The following is an 18,817-nucleotide window of genomic DNA, read 5'->3' as shown; positions in this document are numbered from 1 at the left end:
CCAAGGCTTCTAGAGGGAGAGTGCCCACCAGCTCTCAGCTGTGATGGGCTGCTTTTCTCTTTTTCACCAGCTACACTTGTAAAATCACAATCGACAATCCCTTCTGGTAAAACATGAACTCTTTGGGTCACCCCAGGCCCCATTACTCCCCAGTGCCTTACAGTGGCCCACCCCACTCATTTACACTCCCGTCCCCGGGCACTGAAATCTGCACCCCTCGCTAAGCAAAAAAGGAACCAAGCCCAGAGAGAGGTGGCTTGCCTAGGATCACTCCGTGAACTGGGGGTATGGTGGAAACTACAACTCCGTTTTTCCCTGCTAGACATTAAAGGCCCATTATTAAATCTCTGAAGTAGCAGCTTCTAGAAGGAAAGTAGATTCAGTCAGATAAAACACACGCTCTTGTCAACAAGGTGTTCCGATCTTATTCCTTCTTTCTTTCAGGATTGGCTGTCTCGTGACATCAGCCGTGATTCTGAGACCCTTGCCTGGCTGCGGCAGCCACCCTTGACATTCATTCTGCTCCTCAAAACCACCAAGCGCGTTCTGGCCTGGAGTCTGTGTTTGTGCCCTTCCCACAGCCCGAAACTCTTGTCCCTCACACCTCCACGTGGCCGCGTCTTCTCTGCTTCGGCCCCGCATCACCTCCTCAGGGACGCACTCCCTCTAGACCTTACCTACTCACACCCTGCATGCCCTAGCACTCCTGTCACCTCCTCTAGAAGGCCACCTCACAGCAGTCTCTTGTAAGAATTTCCCTTGGTGCTTTGTTCGCAGCTCTTCTCAGTTTGTCAAAAATGCGGCGATGGGAGGCGGGAAACCTTGCCCTTCACGCCCACGAAGCGCTCTGAGGGCAGAGACCCAACGACGCGGAGGAGACCTCGTTTTCCACGGCAGACTCGCGACCGGGGGGGAGGGGAGTGGGTGGGGGAAGCCTCCTACACTCAGGGTCCCCGGCTCGCGGAGGGGCGCCCACCTTGCACAAGGCCCCGCCCCGCCATAGGCGGAGCGCTGTCTCCCAACCGGGCCCAAGGCCAGCACGCATGCTCCGCACCGCCGGCCCGCGAGGTCGGGGGCGGGACCTTGAGGCGCCTGCGCAGTTGCTTGGCCCCGGCTTCCGGGCGGTATCGGCGCGATGGAGCTGAGGGTCAGTGCCGCCGAGTAGCGGCGGCGTGAGGTCGCGCGGGCCGGGTGGTGTGACCCGAGGGCTTGGGTCTCCGGGTACTTGGGAGCCGCCGAAGGGTGCGGAGAGAGCCTAGGATAGCCGTCCGCCGCCACTCCCCGGCATGTCGGCCGAGGCCTCGGGCCCGGCGGCGGCCGAGGCCCCGTCCTTGGAAGCGCCTAAGCCCTCGGGTCTCGAGCCTGGCTCCGCCGCCTACGGTCTGAAACCGCTGACCCCGAACAGCAAGTACGTGAAGCTGAACGTGGGCGGCTCGCTGCACTACACCACGCTGCGCACCCTCACGGGACAGGACACCATGCTCAAGGCCATGTTCAGCGGCCGCGCAGAGGTGCTCACCGATGCGGGAGGTACGCCGCGCCGCCCTCACCTGTGTGGTCTTCCAGATCCCCGTCTGCCTTTCTTCGCCCAGTCTCCTCCTACCCCCTCTCTCGTCTCTATCGTCCACTCAACTCTTATTCACCTCCCTCCAGCCCCACATCCCGTCTTATCTCCCCTTTCTCATCCATAATCTCCCTCAGTCCTTCACCCCCTGCAAATAACCAATGTTTATGGAACATCACTTCCCCCCCGCAACAGGTGCTACGGTTGTGATTCAACATGTCACTTCAGAATTTTTATTATCACTTCCCTCCAATTCTCCCACCCTTTACTCCTCTGCCCAAACGACTTGGGAACCAGCCCTTCTGCCAGCAGCGCCCTTCCAGGCAACCTTCAGGTTCCTTCTAACTGCTTAGCCTTATGTTTGCCTCTCTACCTCAGCACTGCTAACCACCAGCCGGGAGGAGTTGTCTGTTAGCGTGTTCCTGTAACACAGGTCCCTGTACACTCTAGGGATTCATCTGTAAATGCAGATTGTAGAAAAGGGCTGCTTTGGGTTTGCCAGGGACACCAGAATGGAGGGTGGACAGTTCTCTTTGGCAGGTGAACCTTACGTTCTTGGAGTGTTGCCTTCAGGGTTGGACACACATGCCCCGGTGGAACCTTAAAGTTTTTGTGAGGGGCGGGGGGGATTTAGAGGGATATAATGAGGATTGTAAGAGCAGGAGAATTAAAATTTCAGAGGTGGAGTTCAGTCTTCAAATATCTGAAATTGAAGAATGTATTTATTCAGCAATTATTTGTAAAGCATCAGTTAGTGTCCGAGATACTTTGGTAAATGAATCAAACAAGATTAGTCTTGTGGACTTTACTTTTTTTGTGGGAGCAGGAGGAAAATAAGGAGCAAGTACACATGCAAAAAATACATGTAATTGCAGATAGTAATAAGTTCTATGAATAATATAAAGGTTAAAATGGTAGTGAACTGGAGGATGGGGTAGGCATTTTAATTAAGTAGGATGGTCAGAATTAACACCAAAGGTTAGAGTTTGTTGATACGGTAATCTGTAATAACTTTCTCACGGTGAGAGCTTTTTCAACATGGGACAGACTTGGAAGGGAGTTAATTCTCTGTGTCTGCAATATGTTGTTAAAAAGGGGCCTATGGGAGAACTCACTGGAGATTTTTAAAAGGGATGTTCTTGGGGATGGCAGCAGTCTGAGACAGATCAGTATTCAGACTCGAAGAGGGAAAATCTGTTTTTCATAAAAGTTTAGTAGCTCCGGAGCCACCTGCAAAGCCAGCCTTCCTCCTGCCTCTCTCCACCCCACCAGGTTGGGTGCTGATTGACCGGAGCGGCCGTCACTTTGGTACAATCCTCAACTACCTGCGGGATGGGTCCGTGCCACTGCCTGAGAGTACCAGAGAGCTGGGGGAGCTACTAGGCGAAGCGCGCTACTACCTGGTACAGGGCCTGATTGAGGACTGCCAGCTAGCACTGCAGGTGAGGGTCCCTGGGTCCCACCCTATGCCCGTGTCCCTGGGAGAGCTGCCCAAGCAGTTAGATACTAGGACATTAAAAAACAGAGAGAGAGAGAAGAGGCGTATGGGGTACTGTCCGAGATGCTGCCTGTGGCCTGGCTGTGACTGGTCATGACCACAGAAAATTTGGGGGTGCTTTCCACTGTATCCCTGCTGCCTCAAGAAGGACCTCTTTCACCACCTCATGCCAGGACTAATGCAGTTGTTAAATAACTGCTCCCTGCTTGCTGTTCCTACCTGGCTAATGGAGCTCTCACACTACCACCTGAATAATGATCCTTAAACACAATCCCAATCTCTTCTCCTCCTTGCTCAGAAATCTTAAATAACTCCATGTGCCACTAGGAAAAAACAAAAACAAAAAACTAATTTAAACTAGAATATAGTGACCTGTGTGATTTGGTTCTGTCCTGGGAGGCAGCATTCCACCTCCAACCAGGTTTGGTTTTTTTTCCTTTTCTTAACTTTTTTTTTTTTTTTTTTTTTAAATAGCGTTGAAATCCTAGAAGCAGAACTGCTCCCAATACAACAGGTTGGGGGTTCCAGAGCCCCAACTGCTGGGCTTCTCTTCTATGGATCTCTTAGGATTCTGAGGAGATAGAAAGCATAGCCAGGACCTGTGGGTTAAGTGTCACCTCTCCCACAGCTCACTGAACGACCTTGATTGAATCAGTTCCTACCTCTGGTATTCTGTCCTCATGTTCCAAAAGATAGGGAAACAAGAAAAATATGTACAGTGTAGTGAGTTTTACATAAGCCTTTTATTCTGTTCTACTTTTACAATGTTAAACATGTCCTTTCTTTTATGATACAATATTAATAGGAGATAATGAGGTTTTTTTTTAATGCCCTTTATGTGTTAAAAAGTGGCAACTATTAACAATTTTCTGTTGTCTTAGTGAATACTTACTGGTTCTGGAAATCCAAAAATATAGAGTTCCTTTGGGCAATATCCATGTTTTTCAAACTGCATCCCATAGAAGAAAAAATGCATTTTATACTCACATATATATAACTTAAATAAGAGTTTTATGAAAAGATACTTTTAGTGAAATACACACTGATATATTCTGTTCTCTTTTTAATGCTTTTTGGGACCCATTAAACTTATTCATGACCCACTAATGAGTAACCACTTGCAGTTTGAAAACCATTGCATTAAATGATCTTGAAAGTGGGTTCCTGCTCTGTAGTTCTACATTTATCCAGTGTTACCTCACACCCACTGTGTGTCAGGAGCAATTCTGCTATCTATTTGTGTGTACATCTTGTACCTCCTGTTTGACATAAAGGAGGGAAGTTGGGGATGCCTTCGAGGTCAAAGAGCCAGTAAGCTGCAGAGCTCGGATTCCCAGGTGCAGTGCTTTTTCCTCTGTACTCCAGCTGCCTCCTTTCCAGGTTTCCCTGACACCATTCCCATCCTCACCCCACTCAGAGTTTTCTTGTTTGCCTGGAGGTTTTGTTTTTGTTGTTAAGATTTGGGTTTAGAGAATTGAGTTCATCATACTCCTCAGTGTGTGGTACTTAATCATTATTGGTGTATACAAATCTTTTCTCTTTTTACTTTTTCCCTGTCATTCCCAGTCCCTTGCCCATTTCCCTTTGACCCATAGATAGCCCTCCAATTCTAATGTTTTGATACATATACTTGGATTATGTTTGTACCCTTGAAAAGCTAAAAGCATTGTTTTATATATGTACATTTTAAATATCCATAAATGGCATTGAGCTATTGATTGTGTTTTCTGTTTGAACACTTTTTTCAAGATCTATTCATGTTGCTATATGTACATTTAGTTCTTTACTTCTGACTGCTGCACAAGAATCTATGGCTTGTATTCACCATATTTTATTTATACATTCCCCTGAGGTTGGAGACCTAGATTGCCTCCTACTTCCTTCCCCTACAAACAGTGCCACCTGCCACTGTGAGTGTGGATCCTGGGCCAGGGTTTCTCATGTTTGGGAGTGGAATTGCTGGGTCACAGAACACATACAAATAAATTTCAGCAAGTATCATCAGATTACTCTCCCCATTGACTGTAGCACTTTATACTCTTGATCAGCAATGCATAAGGGATCTCGTTTCTGCATATTCTCAACCACACACAGCATCATCCAGTGTTCTAATTTTGCAAATCTGATTCGTATGGAGTGATCTCATTTTAATTTGCATGCCTCTGATTACTAATGAATTGAGCATCTTTTCATATGCTTAACTCACTTTTTTGGTTTCCCATTCTGTGAATTGCCTATTCATATTCTTTACCAAATTTTCTACTGAGTTTCCTATCTTTTTCTTGTTGCTTTGCAGAAGATCCTTGCATATTTTAGTTTAGTTCCTGGGGAGAATTAAGCCCTAAGGCATATATTGTACATAATAAGTTTATTCTCCTCCTGTGCAGCTAGAATGGTACTATTTGCTTATCATCCTTGGAAGAATTGAGAAAATAGTTACTCAAATTATTTATTTGCTGGGTTTGCGATTTGGGTGAGGAATCCTAGTTGAGAAAATCTGTTTCAGGTAATTTCTAGTCAGTTTTAATTGTGGCCAGTATTTTCTCTTGAAATGTCACCTGTCTGTGGCATCTGTTGTTGAATAGAAATCCTTGATTTTTTTTTATTATAACCATTTATTATTTTTAAAGCAGTATATATATGTATTGTAGAAATTTAGAAAACACAGATAATCAAAAAAAATAAAAGCACCAAATATCCTTCTGGGTCTATTCGTGTGTGTGTGTGTGTGTGTGTGTGTGTGCGCGCGCCAAATTATGGTCGTGCTGTATGTGCTGTTTTGTAGTCTGTTTTTTTTGTTTATTTGTTAATAATTGCCATCTTTCCATGTCAATAAAATTTTTTCTTATCTAACATCCAGGGTATACAAATTCTCCATTTGTTCCAGAAACATCTTTTTTTTTTTTTTTTTTTTTAATTTTTATTTTTGGGACAGAGAGAGACAGAGCATGAACGGGGGAGGGGCAGAGAGAGAGGGAGACACAGAATCGGAAACAGGCTCCAGGCTCTGAGCCATCAGCCCAGAGCCCGACGCGGGGCTCGAACTCACAGACCGCGAGATCGTGACCTGGCTGAAGTCGGACGCTTAACCGACTGCGCCACCCAGGCGCCCCTAGAAACATCTTTTATAGCTGACTCATCTAAACCAGGATCCAGTCTAGATCTTTGCATTACATCTGGTTATTATGTTCTTTAAGTCTTCTTCCAGCCGAAAACCATCCCTTTTTTGTTCATGCTGACTTGTTAAAGAGACTACCAGCTGTCTTGCACAGTGACCCACTTTCCAAATTTGTGTGGTTGTTTACCTGTGGTGTCATTTGGTTTGTTACTCTACCCTATTCTGAGTTTTCTGTAAACTAGACTGTAGATTTAAAGACTTGACACTAAACATTTTGGTTAGAATACATTGTAGGTAATTTTATGTATTTCATACTGTATTATATGAAGTGACCCATAATATTGTTAATATGACCCATCATTGGTAATGCTCAGAATTGGCTCCTAGATTCAGATAATGGTCAGATCCCTCCATTAAAGTTACACTTCCTTCATGCCAGCTGTAAAGCAATCTGTGTAATGTTTATGCACTGTGTGAATGGCAGTTATCAACCACACACCAGTTGAGAATCCTTATGTGAATCAGTAGTTTCATTAGAGTTGTGGAGTAATTATAATTGTTATTATTCCTTCAACATTATGACCTGGGGTTATTTGTAAAGTCACGTTTTCCGTTGTTAACTGGAGAAATTCTTGATTTTTTTTTAATGTTTATTTTTTTTGAGAGAGAGAAAGAGAGAAACAGAGTGTGAGTGGGGGAGGGACAGAGAGAGAGGGAGACAGAATCCGAAGCAGGCTCCAGGCTCTGAGCTGTCAGCACAGAGCCTGATGCAGGGCTCGAGCTCATGAACTGTGAGATCATGACCTGAGCCAAAGTTGGCTGCTTAACTGACTGAGCCACCCAGGCTTCCTGTGAAATTCTTGATTTTTAATGTCAAATTCCTCCCCGCTCCTTATTTCCCCCCTTAATGGTATATCCTTTCAGGGTCTTGCTTAAAAAGGTTTTTTGTTTGTTTGTTTTTTCCATTCTACATCTTTTATTAGCTTTATGGTTTTATCTTTCATATATGGGTCTAAATGGAATTCACTGTTATAAATGTAAATTATGAAGGGATTTAACTATTTTTTGTCCTCCATAGAGTGAACTAGTTTTCCCAATGCCACCTACTAAATATTCTGTGGTAGCCAGTGTCCAAGATGCCCACCCGCAATTCTTACTTCCTCCTTATTCATGCTCTTGTTTAGTCCCCTTCCACGCTGAATAGGGCTGACCTATGTAATCAGTAGGATATTGCAGAAGTGATGGTGTGTGACTTCTAAAGCCAAGTCATAAAAGACATTGCCATTTCTGCCTGTCTCGGGTCACTCACTCTGGGGGAAGCCAGCTGCCACACGAGGACAAGGGAGGTTCACTTGGTGAGGAACTGAAGCCAATAGCCAGTTTCAGCCAATAGCCAGCACAGACTCCCAGCCATATGGGTGAACTATCTCAAGCAGATTCTCTAGGCCCAGTCCAGTCTTCGGATAACTACAGCCCTGGCCAATGTCTGGACTCCAACTTCATGAGAGACCCTGGGCCAGGACCACCCAGCTAAGGTGATCTCAAGTTCCCAATCCACCGAAACTGTGTGATAATAAATGTTTATTGTTGTAAGCTGCTAAATTTGTAGTAATTTATTACCCAGCAATAGAGAACAGATTGGGTATCTGGAGTGGGGTTCTGTGGTAACAAAACTCTAAAGTGTAGGAGTGGCTTTAGAACTGGGAAGTGGGCACAAGCTGGCATGGCTTTGAGGAGAATATTAATAAAAGCCTAAAGAGCTTGAGAGGGTCTGTTCACAGAAGTCTGATGACCTTGGAGTAGGCTGCTGGGATGAAAATGTTACTGGAAACTGGTGTAAAGGGGATCCTTGTTATGTAGTGGCAGAAGTTTAACAACACTGTCTCCTACAGTAATGTAGAAAGTGGAAAATGTACCTAATGATCTGGGTGGTTAGCTAAAGAGATTTCCAGAAAGAATGTTGAAGGTGCCACTGGGTTTATTGTTGCTGATAGTAAAATAGAAGAGGAGAGGGTAAGCAAGAGGAAAAACAATTGAACACAAAGGAGCCAGGTATTACTGGGTTTGAAAGTCCCCAGCCTTTCCAGGTAACGCATGATGTTAAAATTAACAAATGGCTTCCAGGCAAAGATCAAATATAGGGCATTCTCAGTAAAACATGATCTAAAGATGAAACTGAGGATATGATTGTAAAATCCTTTGTTAAGACTTCAGAAATATCCAAGAAGATGCCTCAGAGAACCTTTGAATCAAATAATAGTGCTTCTAAGAAACTTAAGGGTGTTACCCCTCAGCAGTCTCAGCACAAGCCCAAAGTAGAGGACAGCTTATCTCACGAAGATTTGTGGGTGTGGCATTTGTCTAATGAACTGAACCCCAAGACTCACAAGACACCCATTAAGTTTTTAAGAGAATTCTATTGGCAGAAACACTGCCAGCTTGGACCAAAAGTGACAGACCGTTCAAGACCTTTGGACCCCCAGAGTTCTACTGGCAGGAAACCATGGAGCTGCGAGCATGGATTATCTTTCATGGAAAAGGAAGGATGACTCAGGGCAGAGCCAAGAGCCATAGAGAATCATTTCTGAATAAGAGTAGGCATCAGAGAGCTCCCAGTATTCCTCCAACTGGATTACAGAATTGATACGAAACAGTGACTTCCGTGTGCCACCTACCTCCTCCCCAACCGTTTGAACGAGAGTGCCCCGGTGATTGTGCTAATGCCTGTTCCACCACTGCATAGTAGGTATATGGGAGAGATGAGTGGTCTCTTTAGTTCACAGGTCTTCAGATAGAGTGGAAATGTTTACAGAGCTGTACTTAAGGAACTACACCTAAGGAGCCTCATCCCAACCTACACTGACTTAGATAACAAGATTCTGTACTTCAAGTGATGCTGAAATAGGATGAGACTTTGGGGGATCTTGGGAGGGAGGAAGTGTGTTTTTCAATGGGAAGGAGTTGAATCAAAGCCAGAAGGTGGCCTGTAGAGTTAGTTAGCCTCCAAGGCAGTCCCCAGTGATTCTTATTCCCTAGTATTCATTCTTTCATGTAGTTTCCTTCCACACTGAACAGAGCTGACAAAACTAGGTCATGAAAGACATTGAGCCCATCACCTTGGTCTCTCGGATCATCTGCTCCGGAGAAGCCAGCTGCCATTTTGTGAGGACACTCAAGCAACCCTATGGAGAGGTCCAGATGACAGGGATGAGATGTTTCCTGCCGACAGCCAGCATGAACTTGCCAGCCATATGAATAAGCTTTCTCAGACACAAACCGTCCAAATCAGGCATGTCTTCAGATTCCTGCAGCACTGGGTGACATGACTACAACCTCAAGGGACACCCCTATGCCAAAACGACCCATCTGAGCCACTCCTGAATCCTTGACCCACAGACACTAGGGTAATAAATATTTATTGTTGATTTAAGCTGCCAAGTTTGGAGATAGTTCATTACACAACAATAACCAATACATACTTCATACTTGCCCCCACTGATATGTGGTGTCCTCTTTATAAATATGTTTTCATATATATACCAGCCTGTTTCCAAACTCTCTGTTGTGTTCCATTGGTTTCTTGTTTGTTCCCCCAAACCAAAACCACACTGTTTTCTTTAGTATGGCTTTGTAGAATACATTAATATATGATAGAGTCAGTCTTTTCTCTTGGTTCTTTTTAAAAATTGACCTAATAATAGACTTTTATTTTTCCATGTTAATTTTAGAAAAAGTCATATGAGTTTTTTTTCTTTTAATGTTTGTTTGTTTGTTCGTTTGTTTTGAGAGAGAGGAGAGGGGAGAGAAATTCCAAGCAGGCTCTGCGCTTTCAGCACGGAGCCCGATGTGGGGATCAAACACATGAACCGGGTGAGATCATGACCTGAGCCAAAACCAAGAGTCAGACGCTTCACTGACTGAGCCACCCAGGTGCCCTAATTTTTAAAAATCTTCTGGAATTTCTAGTTAAGAGATCTTCTGGTTGAGAGAGGTGAGAGGGGTTTTGGCATAAAGATTCTTAAAGACAGGAAAGAGGAAAGAAGCCCATGTATCTGGTTTTGCCTCAGACCTCATCCCACCCAACCAAGTTCATTTATTGAACAGACACTGAGCATCCACTGTATACTAGGAATTCCCTAGGTGAGAAGAGACCAGATCATAAGCAAACATACCCCAAAGTGAGAAAATGTGAAGAACTAAGAGCCATGAAGAATGAGCTGTTAATGTGAAAAGGAAGTAGAGGAGCCTACTTTACTCTAGTAGTGGTCAGGGGCTTCAGGAATTGGACCAGCACCCTCTGGGGGGTACTGTTTGAGTTATCTTAATGGTATGAAGGGGCCAGCCATACATACAACAGTGTAGACCATTCCAGGCAGTGGGAACAGCAAACACCTGGGTGGGCACAAGGAACAGCTATGGGTGGGGCTGAAGCCCAGCAAGTAGGGGAGAGTGGTAGAGATGAGATCGGAGAGGTTGAATCCTGCAGAGCTTTGTGGACCACTAAGGAGTCTGAATTTTTTTCCCCAAAGGCAACAACAACTTTTGACAGCTTTTAAGTGGGGGAGTGAGTGACCTTTGGTTGTGCTGTTAACCACCTTCCGCTTCTTCTCCAGCAAAAAAGGGAGAACCTGTCCCCGCTGTGCCTCATCCCCACGGTGACATCTCCCCGGGAGGAGCAGCAGCTCCTGGCCAGCACCTCCAAGGTGAGGCCCCTGAGCCCTGTAGGGTGGAGGCCGGGGGCCTCTCCTTGCAGCCTGACCCCCACCCTTCTCCATGCTCTCTCCGCCAACAGCCCGTGGTGAAGCTCCTGCACAACCGCAGTAACAACAAGTACTCCTACACCAGGTGACCACCACGGGGCGGGAGGTGCACCGGGTGGAGTCCTGAGCTCAAGCACACCCCAGGTCTGGGCCCATGGGGAGGGACAGAGGGACAAAGAGAAGGCCTGCCTAGATCAGGGTTCCAGCTCTGCCACTTACCCACTGGGCACTTTGGGCAGGTCATTTTCATTCCTGAGCTTCAATGTGATCACCAGTAAACAGGCTTGAGGTGAGGATTAGATGATAATGGCTGGCATTTACTAAGTGCTTTTCCGTAACAGGCATTGCTGTCAGTGCTTCACACATATTAACTCCCATCATCCTCACAGTCGTTTGAGGTCAGTACTATTGTGATCTCCATTTTACAGATGAGGGAACTGAGGCACCAAGAGGTGAAGTAGCTTTCCTGGTATCACTCAGTTAAAAAGCAGCTGGTCTAGGACGTTAGGTGAAGCAGCCCAGCCCCAGAGCCTGCACTGGGAGCCACTCCGCTGTGCTGGGATTTGCTCCGCAGATGCTGGTCCTCCCTGAGGCCCGCTTAGCCTGGCCCCAGGGGTGGAGGAAGCTCCCTGCTGGGCACCAAACCCCTGGGCAGGACCAGAGTGCTGGGTAGGGGGGCCCCTAGGCTAGGGGAACAGCGGGCAGGAAGCCAGTGTACTGAGGCCTCCTGGCCCCTGGTCCTCAGCACTTCAGATGACAACCTACTTAAGAACATCGAGCTGTTTGACAAACTGGCCCTGCGCTTCCATGGGCGGCTGCTTTTCCTCAAGGATGTACTGGGGGACGAGATCTGCTGCTGGTCCTTCTACGGGCAGGGCCGCAAAATCGCCGAGGTGTGCTGCACCTCCATTGTCTATGCCACGGAAAAGAAGCAGACCAAGGTCAGAAGGGGTTCAGAGTCTGATCAGGGAGGGCTGTGGTGGTGGGCAGCACCAGGACCCTGGACTGGACAAAGGCAGCTCAGCAGACCAGGCAGCGGAGAGTCCGTTACTGGGAGCTAGGAGCTGCAGTTCCAAGTTCCAGGGTCTTTTGTAACCTTGGGCATGTCACCTTACTTCTGTGGGCCTGTTTCTCTGCCATGAAATGAAGGTGTTGGATTACAGTGGGATTCTTTACCTAGGCCATTTGGGTCTCCAGGCTATCTGGAAGTGGTTTGCAAGTTTGGGAGTGTGTATGCATCTTTCCATTTAGAGAGACCATAGTTGTTAGAATCTCAGAAGGGTCCATGACTCAAAATAGGCTTTTAAAACCTCAGGACCTTAGAACACACAGGTCTCTTAGAACAAGTGAGTGTATAATTCCTGAGTCATTAACATGACAGTCATCAGCAGATAACTTCCTGAGCACCTACTCTGCGCTAAGCTTTGCACCAGGCTTCAAATCAAGGTGAATGAAATGTCTGGTTAAGTACCAGCCCTCTGTCATGGCATCTACTTCCTTCTGCCCTTGATATGAGGGAAGAGCCTCAGATACACCCTCTGAGCACCCAGTGCTATCTCATACCTCCCCACCTTTGTACACACTGTCCCTCTTCTTAGACTGTTTCCTCAGCCCCGTCTGCCTAATGAACTTGTGCTTAATCTTTAAGACGCAAGTCAAGCACAGCTTTCTTTGGGACACCTTTGCTCATGAACTTTCAACCCCACAACCCCAGAGTTGATCATACTTCCTTCTTAGTCTGCAGCAGGCAGAGGCGGAGATAGGGGGCTGTCACACCAGCAGCAAGGGGTTAGCTTCTTGAGCGTAGGGGGTCTATCTTTTCTTCCTATCTCTCTAGTACTAGACAGGCACTTGCCACACAGCGAAAGCTAGGAAACATTCACTGAATGCATGCATGAATGAATGAGTGACCAATCCACCTTCTAAGAAGTTTCCACTGTAATTGGGAAAACAAGATAAACCAGTAATGAGAATGCAGCTTGTTAAGAGTTAGTTATATCCCTCCAGGCCACACAAAGAGACCCTCCATCACTTCCTCACTTCACTCCTTTCCACTCTCTCCACTGCCTCCCTCCTTACTATACTAAGTGCACTCCTGCCCCAGAGCTCTTGCACTTGCTGTTGCCTGTTCCCCAGACTGCTCTTTCTCTGCTTATCTGCCCGGCTCCTTCCCTCCTCCTTTGTCTCTTGGTTCAATGTCACCTTTTCCACGAGACTTTCTCTGAACTCCCTCTCTAAAATTGTAACATTCCTGGCCATGACAATCCCGCCCCCTTTTTATTACTTGTATGTCTGTGTCCTCCCCCTAGAATGTAAACTTCCTGCAGATAGAAACTTTGTTTAGTTCACTGCTATCTTCTCAATGTCTAGAACAATGCCTGGTACAGTGCAGTCACTCAGTAAAAATTTGTCAAATGAAAGAACATACCAAGAGACTTGGCAGCAAAGGAGAGAAAACAAATTAACTCTGCCTGACTTTAGAGCTGGACCTTGAAGGATAAGTAAGACTTTGCTGAGTAAAAAATTTGCAAAGAAGATAGTCCAGGCCAAAGAACCTGTGATTGCAAAGGCCCAGGGGTGTGCCAGTGCAGGGCCAGCTGGGGGAGGGGCACGTCTGTGTATCTGGATCAGAGGGTTGGAGCTGGGGGTTGCTGGCCTTTTGCAGGTGGAGTTCCCAGAGGCCCGGATCTTTGAGGAGACCTTGAACATCCTGATCTACGAGACTCCCCGGGGCCCAGACCCAGCCCTCCTGGAGGCCACAGGGGGTGCAGCTGGAGGTGGTGGGGCAGGCCGAGGGGAGGATGAGGAGAACCGAGAGCACCGTGTCCGCAGGATCCATGTCCGGCGCCACATCACCCACGACGAGCGTCCTCATGGCCAACAGATTGTCTTCAAGGACTGACCTTTGACCTTTCTCCCCGTTTTCCTCCTGCCACTGGAACCCAGTTCCTCTCTCTTTCCCTCCTTTTCCCATACCTTTGCCCCGGCTTTGCTGGCCAAGTCGTGGGCCCATCTTCTGTCCCTTCATCGCATGGTACAGTTCACTGTGGCCCTTTTCCATTCATTCCCACCTCACTGCTAACAGCACGGTACATTCCAGCCCCCTCCCTAGGTCAGAGCCCTTCAGAAGGCCTGCATTTGTTCCCTTATCCCATTCTTGTCCTGTTCTTCCCTCATCAGCTGGTTTAGAGTGATTTAGAACTCCCTTTCTCCCCTTCTCTCTCTCTCTCCCCCCCCCGTTCCCCCCCCCCCCCCCCCGCTTTTTCAGCACATAGTACACGCCAAAGTGTCAAGCCAGCCCTTAATGAACCACCTTCCCACCACCGTGCAGGGTAGTTTCCCTCCCTCGTCCTTCCCCCCCCCCCCCCCCCCCCCCCACCTCCTTAACTTTGTACTAGGCTGGCCTGGGCTTGCACCAGCTCAGCCATCTTCTCAATCTATTTCATATTATTTATTTTAATTTTCTATTAAATTATTGGAATAAAGTTGAGTTGAGGGTCTGGTGCTGGCTCTGAGGGAGAGGATCGGGGAGATGGCTTGTGTTAAGGAGGTACTTGGTTAGTTGGATGGGACAGGCCAGGAGCTCCTGCCCAAAGCCTTGAACTGGGCTGGTAGCTAGAAAAAGGTAGTCAGGAGTTAGGAGAGGATTTAAAATCTGTATTTCAGTGTTGGCTGGTCCGTTCCCACCCGCAGCCCCACCCCACCCCCTGCAGTGGAGAGGCGGTCCTGGCTACCACTCAAGCCATCCCTGAGTGCAGCATCTCTCCAGCCCAGATGTCTGAAGGGAGCCCCTTCCTTCAAGGGTCTGGTGCGAAGACAAAGTCAAGGGCCTGGCGCTCAGCCCCAGCCACGTTGGGGTGCCAAAGGTCCACGATGAAGACCACTCGAGGCCCATCTTCTGGGGAGCCTAGGGCACATGGGGATGGAGACAAGAGAGCAGCTGACATTAATTACTTACATGCCAGAGCACTCGCCAGGTGCTCCTAACAGCAAACACTTTGTAAATAAGTGCCAGGCATTGTTCTAACCCCTTGTATGTGTTAACTCTTAATCATCAGAACAAACGAGGGTCAGTACCACAATTATTCCCGTTTTATACAAAGTAACTGAGGCACAGAGAGATTAAATAACCTGCGCAAGATCACACAGCTAGTAAGTGCCAGAGGTAGGACTGGAACCCAGGTGGTTCAGGCCCAGACTCTTGTGCTGTTAACCACTTGGCTATGCACCTACATTAACTTATTTAATCCTTGCAGTCACCCAATGAAGAAGGTGATCGCCCCATTTCACAGGTGTTTGGGGGTTATAGGACTCGTTCAAGGTCATGCAGCTGGAAAATGATGGTGCTAGGACAGGAAGCAGGTTGGGCTTGATTCTGCAGTCTCTATTCCCTTTCACTCAGTCTCTCATCCCTCCTAGCAGAACGGGAGCCCATTACCATTATGAGCCACTGTGTGCAGGAAGGAGTCGTCCACCAGTAGACAGTGTCCTTCAGCCCAGCACTGGGGCTCTCCCCCGACCACCAGCTCACAGCCAGGAGGAATCTTCAGGCCTGTGGAAAGAGACCCAGGCATCCAACACCCCTGCTTCCATCAAATGGGCCCACCCCATTTAGTCAAAATGCAGAATTGCAAGTCTTAAGCACCCCATGTAGTGTCCCTCTTTGCTGTCTGGAAGGTAAACCAAATGTAATTACGATATAGTAGCAGCTGAAGTGCTGGGAGATACAGGAAAGGCAGTGCAAATCACAATATTTGTTTCAGAGAAAAGGGAAGGCTCCCTGGAGGAAGTGGCAGCTTTTCTTGGGCTTCTGCCAATTTAACTCAAGAAGCTACTTAATGTGTGCTTGGCCCTCATTAGTATAATACTGATGGATCCACTTTGGCCCCAGGACCACAACACAGTAGAGTGCTGTGAGAAAAGTGGGCACCAACTCCAATGATGGGGAATAGACCTCCCAGAGGCAGTGCGGCACTTGAAAGTGGAGTCCTGAAGGCTGAGTAGGATTTTTCCAGGAGGTGATAAGGGAGAAAGAGATTCTAGACTGAGGATAGCATGAGTGTGGCATCTGCCAGGATCAGCCAGAAAGCTCTCATGATTTAACACATGGTGGGAGGGAAGGGGAGGAAGGGAACTGGTGGGAGATGAGGAGAGAAGGAATCTGGACTTGATCCTGAGACCGGTGTGCTTCGAAGTGAAGGACATGTCAAACTGGTAGCACACAAAATGCTTTTAGGCAAAACAAGGTTTTAAGTAACAGCACATTAAATAACAAAAAATGTTTCCTTTTCCATTTTCTTTCAGCTTTTAAAACATGAAGAGAATCTCAGTTTGGTGCTACCATAACTTTAACACCCCACCAACACTGCTCCCTTCTAAAGGAACAGAGTGGAGGCTTCAGCCTCAGAGAGACTAGAGTATTTAGCTGGGATTTTTAAAGCTTGCTTCTTTCTTTAAGTTTAAATTTGTTTTTATGAGTCCTTTCTATTTGGAGCAAGTAATACTGATTATCATTGTTCTCTAAAGATTCCTTTTAAATAAGCGAGACAAAATGTAGGGAGAATCAGTATCGAGAAAAACAGTACAGGTGGAAAATGACCATGGCAAAGCTTATGAAGATGGTTCGCAGGTAACTGAAGCTCAGGAAATGCTGCTGTGGGCAACAGGGAGTCATGGAAGATTTCTGAGAAGAGAGGCATGATCAGAACCATAGTGTAGAAAGCTCTGGTGGCAGAGAAAAGTCTGGAGGAGGAATCGTGGAGGCAAAGAGGTTGTCTGTAGGCAGCATCTACTTACCCAGATGGCATCTGACCCGGGCATTGGTGGGCCCACAGCGACCCTCAAGCCGGGCCCCAGGCAGGAGGACAGAAAAGCCAGCATTGCCGAAGGTGTTGGCACTCATAAAGCTCCGCAGCCCCCTCAGTGCCCGATAGGCCCCCGGGCACCGGCGGCAGTTGCTGGGTTGGCACCGGCCTGCTTGGTACAGCAGGAGCTGGTAGCACCCAGGGGCCAGGGGTGGGGACCAGCCCCGAGGCAGAGGAGTTGTCCCTGAGAAGTCCCAGCTCACAGCCCCAAAGTCCCGCAAAATGGCAGGGAAGCTGCTCTCCAGGAGCTCCACATCATGCCGCTGGGCATCCCGTGGCACAAAGGGGACTGAGGGCAGGTCTGGCAGGAAAAGCAGGCCTGGGCGCTGAATGCCCAGGACCCCTGGCCCTCCCCCAGGGCCTGGACCACCTTGAGCTGCCCTCCTCACCCTACCCATGCCCGCCCAGGAGTAGCGCCTGGCATAGGCCCGCAGGCGACGGCTCACTAGGCCTTCTGTCCTGAGTCCTTCCCCAGGCTCCCCAGAGCTCCCAGGGCTTGGCCTGCCAGTCTCAGAGCACCCCCTAGGCCCTCCACTGACACCCCCAGCCCGACCCCCAGCCTCCAGGGCCTGCATGTCTTGGGAGCCCAGACGGTAACAGTACCAGAGGAAAAGGGAAGTGAGGGCTCCAAGGAGCACGGTAAGGGCTGAGGAGGCCAGGGGCGATGGCCACGCAGGCACGATGGGCAGGGAGGCCCTGGCCAGGAGGCCTGGGGCATCTTCCAGACCCCAGTTCCCCTGTCCCCCCAGTTCTCCACCGGTTCCCTCTGTGGCTGCTCCAGGGTTACCCCCTGGGCTGTTTCCCCTCCACATTTCCCACTCTTGGTTCTGTCTCCTTCTGAGGTCTTCTCTTCACCTTCTAGCTCCCTCTTTCTCACCTCCTTCAAATACCTCCAACCCTCCTTTCTCTTTCTTCCCTTCTATCTCTCTCTCCTTCTACCTCTTTTTTCTCCTTCAACACTCTCCTCTTCCTCCTCCCCCACCCCCTCTCCTTTCTCCTTCCGGCAGTTTCCTCTCTCCCCTTCAGCCTCTCCTTTCCCCACTCTCTCTGTCTCCCCCTCTCCTTTCTCCTCTCTTCCCTCTCCTCCCCGCCCCTCTTTAAGCTCTCCCTCCCTTCTAGCTTCCCCGGACAGCAGTTCCTACCCCACCTGGACCCGCAGCCCCGGGAACCCGCAACCAGTCGTCCTCCGCAGCGGCTTCTCTCTCTCCTTCCTCCCCCTTCTCCCCTCTGCCCTCGCTTCTCACTCGACCCGACCCGCGGGTCTTCTCTCTCTCTCTCTCTCTCTCTCCCCCCTCCCTCCCTCTCTCCTACTCGTTCCTTCCTTGGCTCCCACTCACCCTGACGTCACCCATCCCCACAGTCCTCTCAGCTTAGCTACCCCCGCCCCCACCCAGTGGCAGCCGCATCTCAGCCGGGATGGGGGGGAGGGGGGGGTCGTCTCCAGATTTGCCTCCCCGCCCCGACGGGGCGCCACGTGGGGCGCAGGGGGCACTGTGCCAACCTCCAGCCGACCCGCAATGCGAAAAGGAGGGGCGGGGGCTGAGGAGGGGCGTGGCAAGGCAAGGGGCGGGGCGGGCGCGCGGACTGATGGACAAGGCCGGCGCTCGCGGACTGAGGACAGGGACACTGCGGCCCGTCCATAGGTCTGCAGATCCCTTGACCAGTCGGCCTGTGACTCCCCTCCCCCTCCGCCTTCACTAGAGCCGGCCCCCGGCGGGAGGCTGATTGATAGTGAGGGTGGCTTCAGCCAATCGCCGGCGGTGCTGGGGGCCGGGCCCGCTCCGGCTCGGCCGAGAAGAGCTGTCCGCTGGCTGGTGGTGCTGAAAAGGGCGCCCCAGAGGCGTGGTGACAGAGGCCAGGAGAAAAAAAATCAAAGTTGAAGCTGCCTGGCCGCTGGCCGGGGTCGTGAATGTAAGAGAAGGGGTTTCCCCTCCCCAGATCCCGGCCTGTCGCCCCTGCGATTTCTCATAAACGTGTAAACTTGCCATTCTCCTGGAAGAGGGGAGCCCATTG

General features: G+C 49.0%; 2 protein-coding genes across 2 annotated transcripts; one reads left to right on the top strand and one right to left on the bottom strand.

The window, feature by feature from the left end:
* The first annotated feature begins 1,101 nt into the window (after window positions 1-1,101).
* On the top strand, window positions 1,102-14,430 carry KCTD13 (potassium channel tetramerization domain containing 13). The gene is made up of 6 exons (XM_040463211.1): window positions 1,102-1,530; window positions 2,837-3,006; window positions 10,794-10,883; window positions 10,973-11,025; window positions 11,686-11,881; window positions 13,606-14,430. The coding sequence occupies exons 1-6, from the start codon at window positions 1,287-1,289 to the stop codon at window positions 13,840-13,842; spliced, it is 990 nt and encodes a 329-aa protein (XP_040319145.1). The 5' UTR covers window positions 1,102-1,286; the 3' UTR covers window positions 13,843-14,430.
* Window positions 14,431-14,576: 146 nt separating this feature from the next.
* Window positions 14,577-17,788, bottom strand: ASPHD1 (aspartate beta-hydroxylase domain containing 1). The gene is made up of 3 exons (XM_040463210.1): window positions 16,737-17,788; window positions 15,379-15,492; window positions 14,577-14,847 (listed from the first exon to the last, which is right to left on the bottom strand). The coding sequence occupies exons 1-3, from the start codon at window positions 17,614-17,616 to the stop codon at window positions 14,738-14,740; spliced, it is 1,104 nt and encodes a 367-aa protein (XP_040319144.1). The 5' UTR covers window positions 17,617-17,788; the 3' UTR covers window positions 14,577-14,737.
* Between the last annotated feature and the right edge of the window lie 1,029 nt (window positions 17,789-18,817).

This window comes from Herpailurus yagouaroundi, unplaced genomic scaffold (genome assembly GCF_014898765.1).
Source record: "Herpailurus yagouaroundi ecotype Mexico unplaced genomic scaffold, PumYag 379, whole genome shotgun sequence".
NCBI classification, from domain to species: Eukaryota; Metazoa; Chordata; class Mammalia; order Carnivora; family Felidae; genus Herpailurus; species Herpailurus yagouaroundi.
The sequence above is the reverse complement of the archived record's forward strand: the minus strand, read 5'-3'. Positions and strand labels throughout refer to the sequence as shown.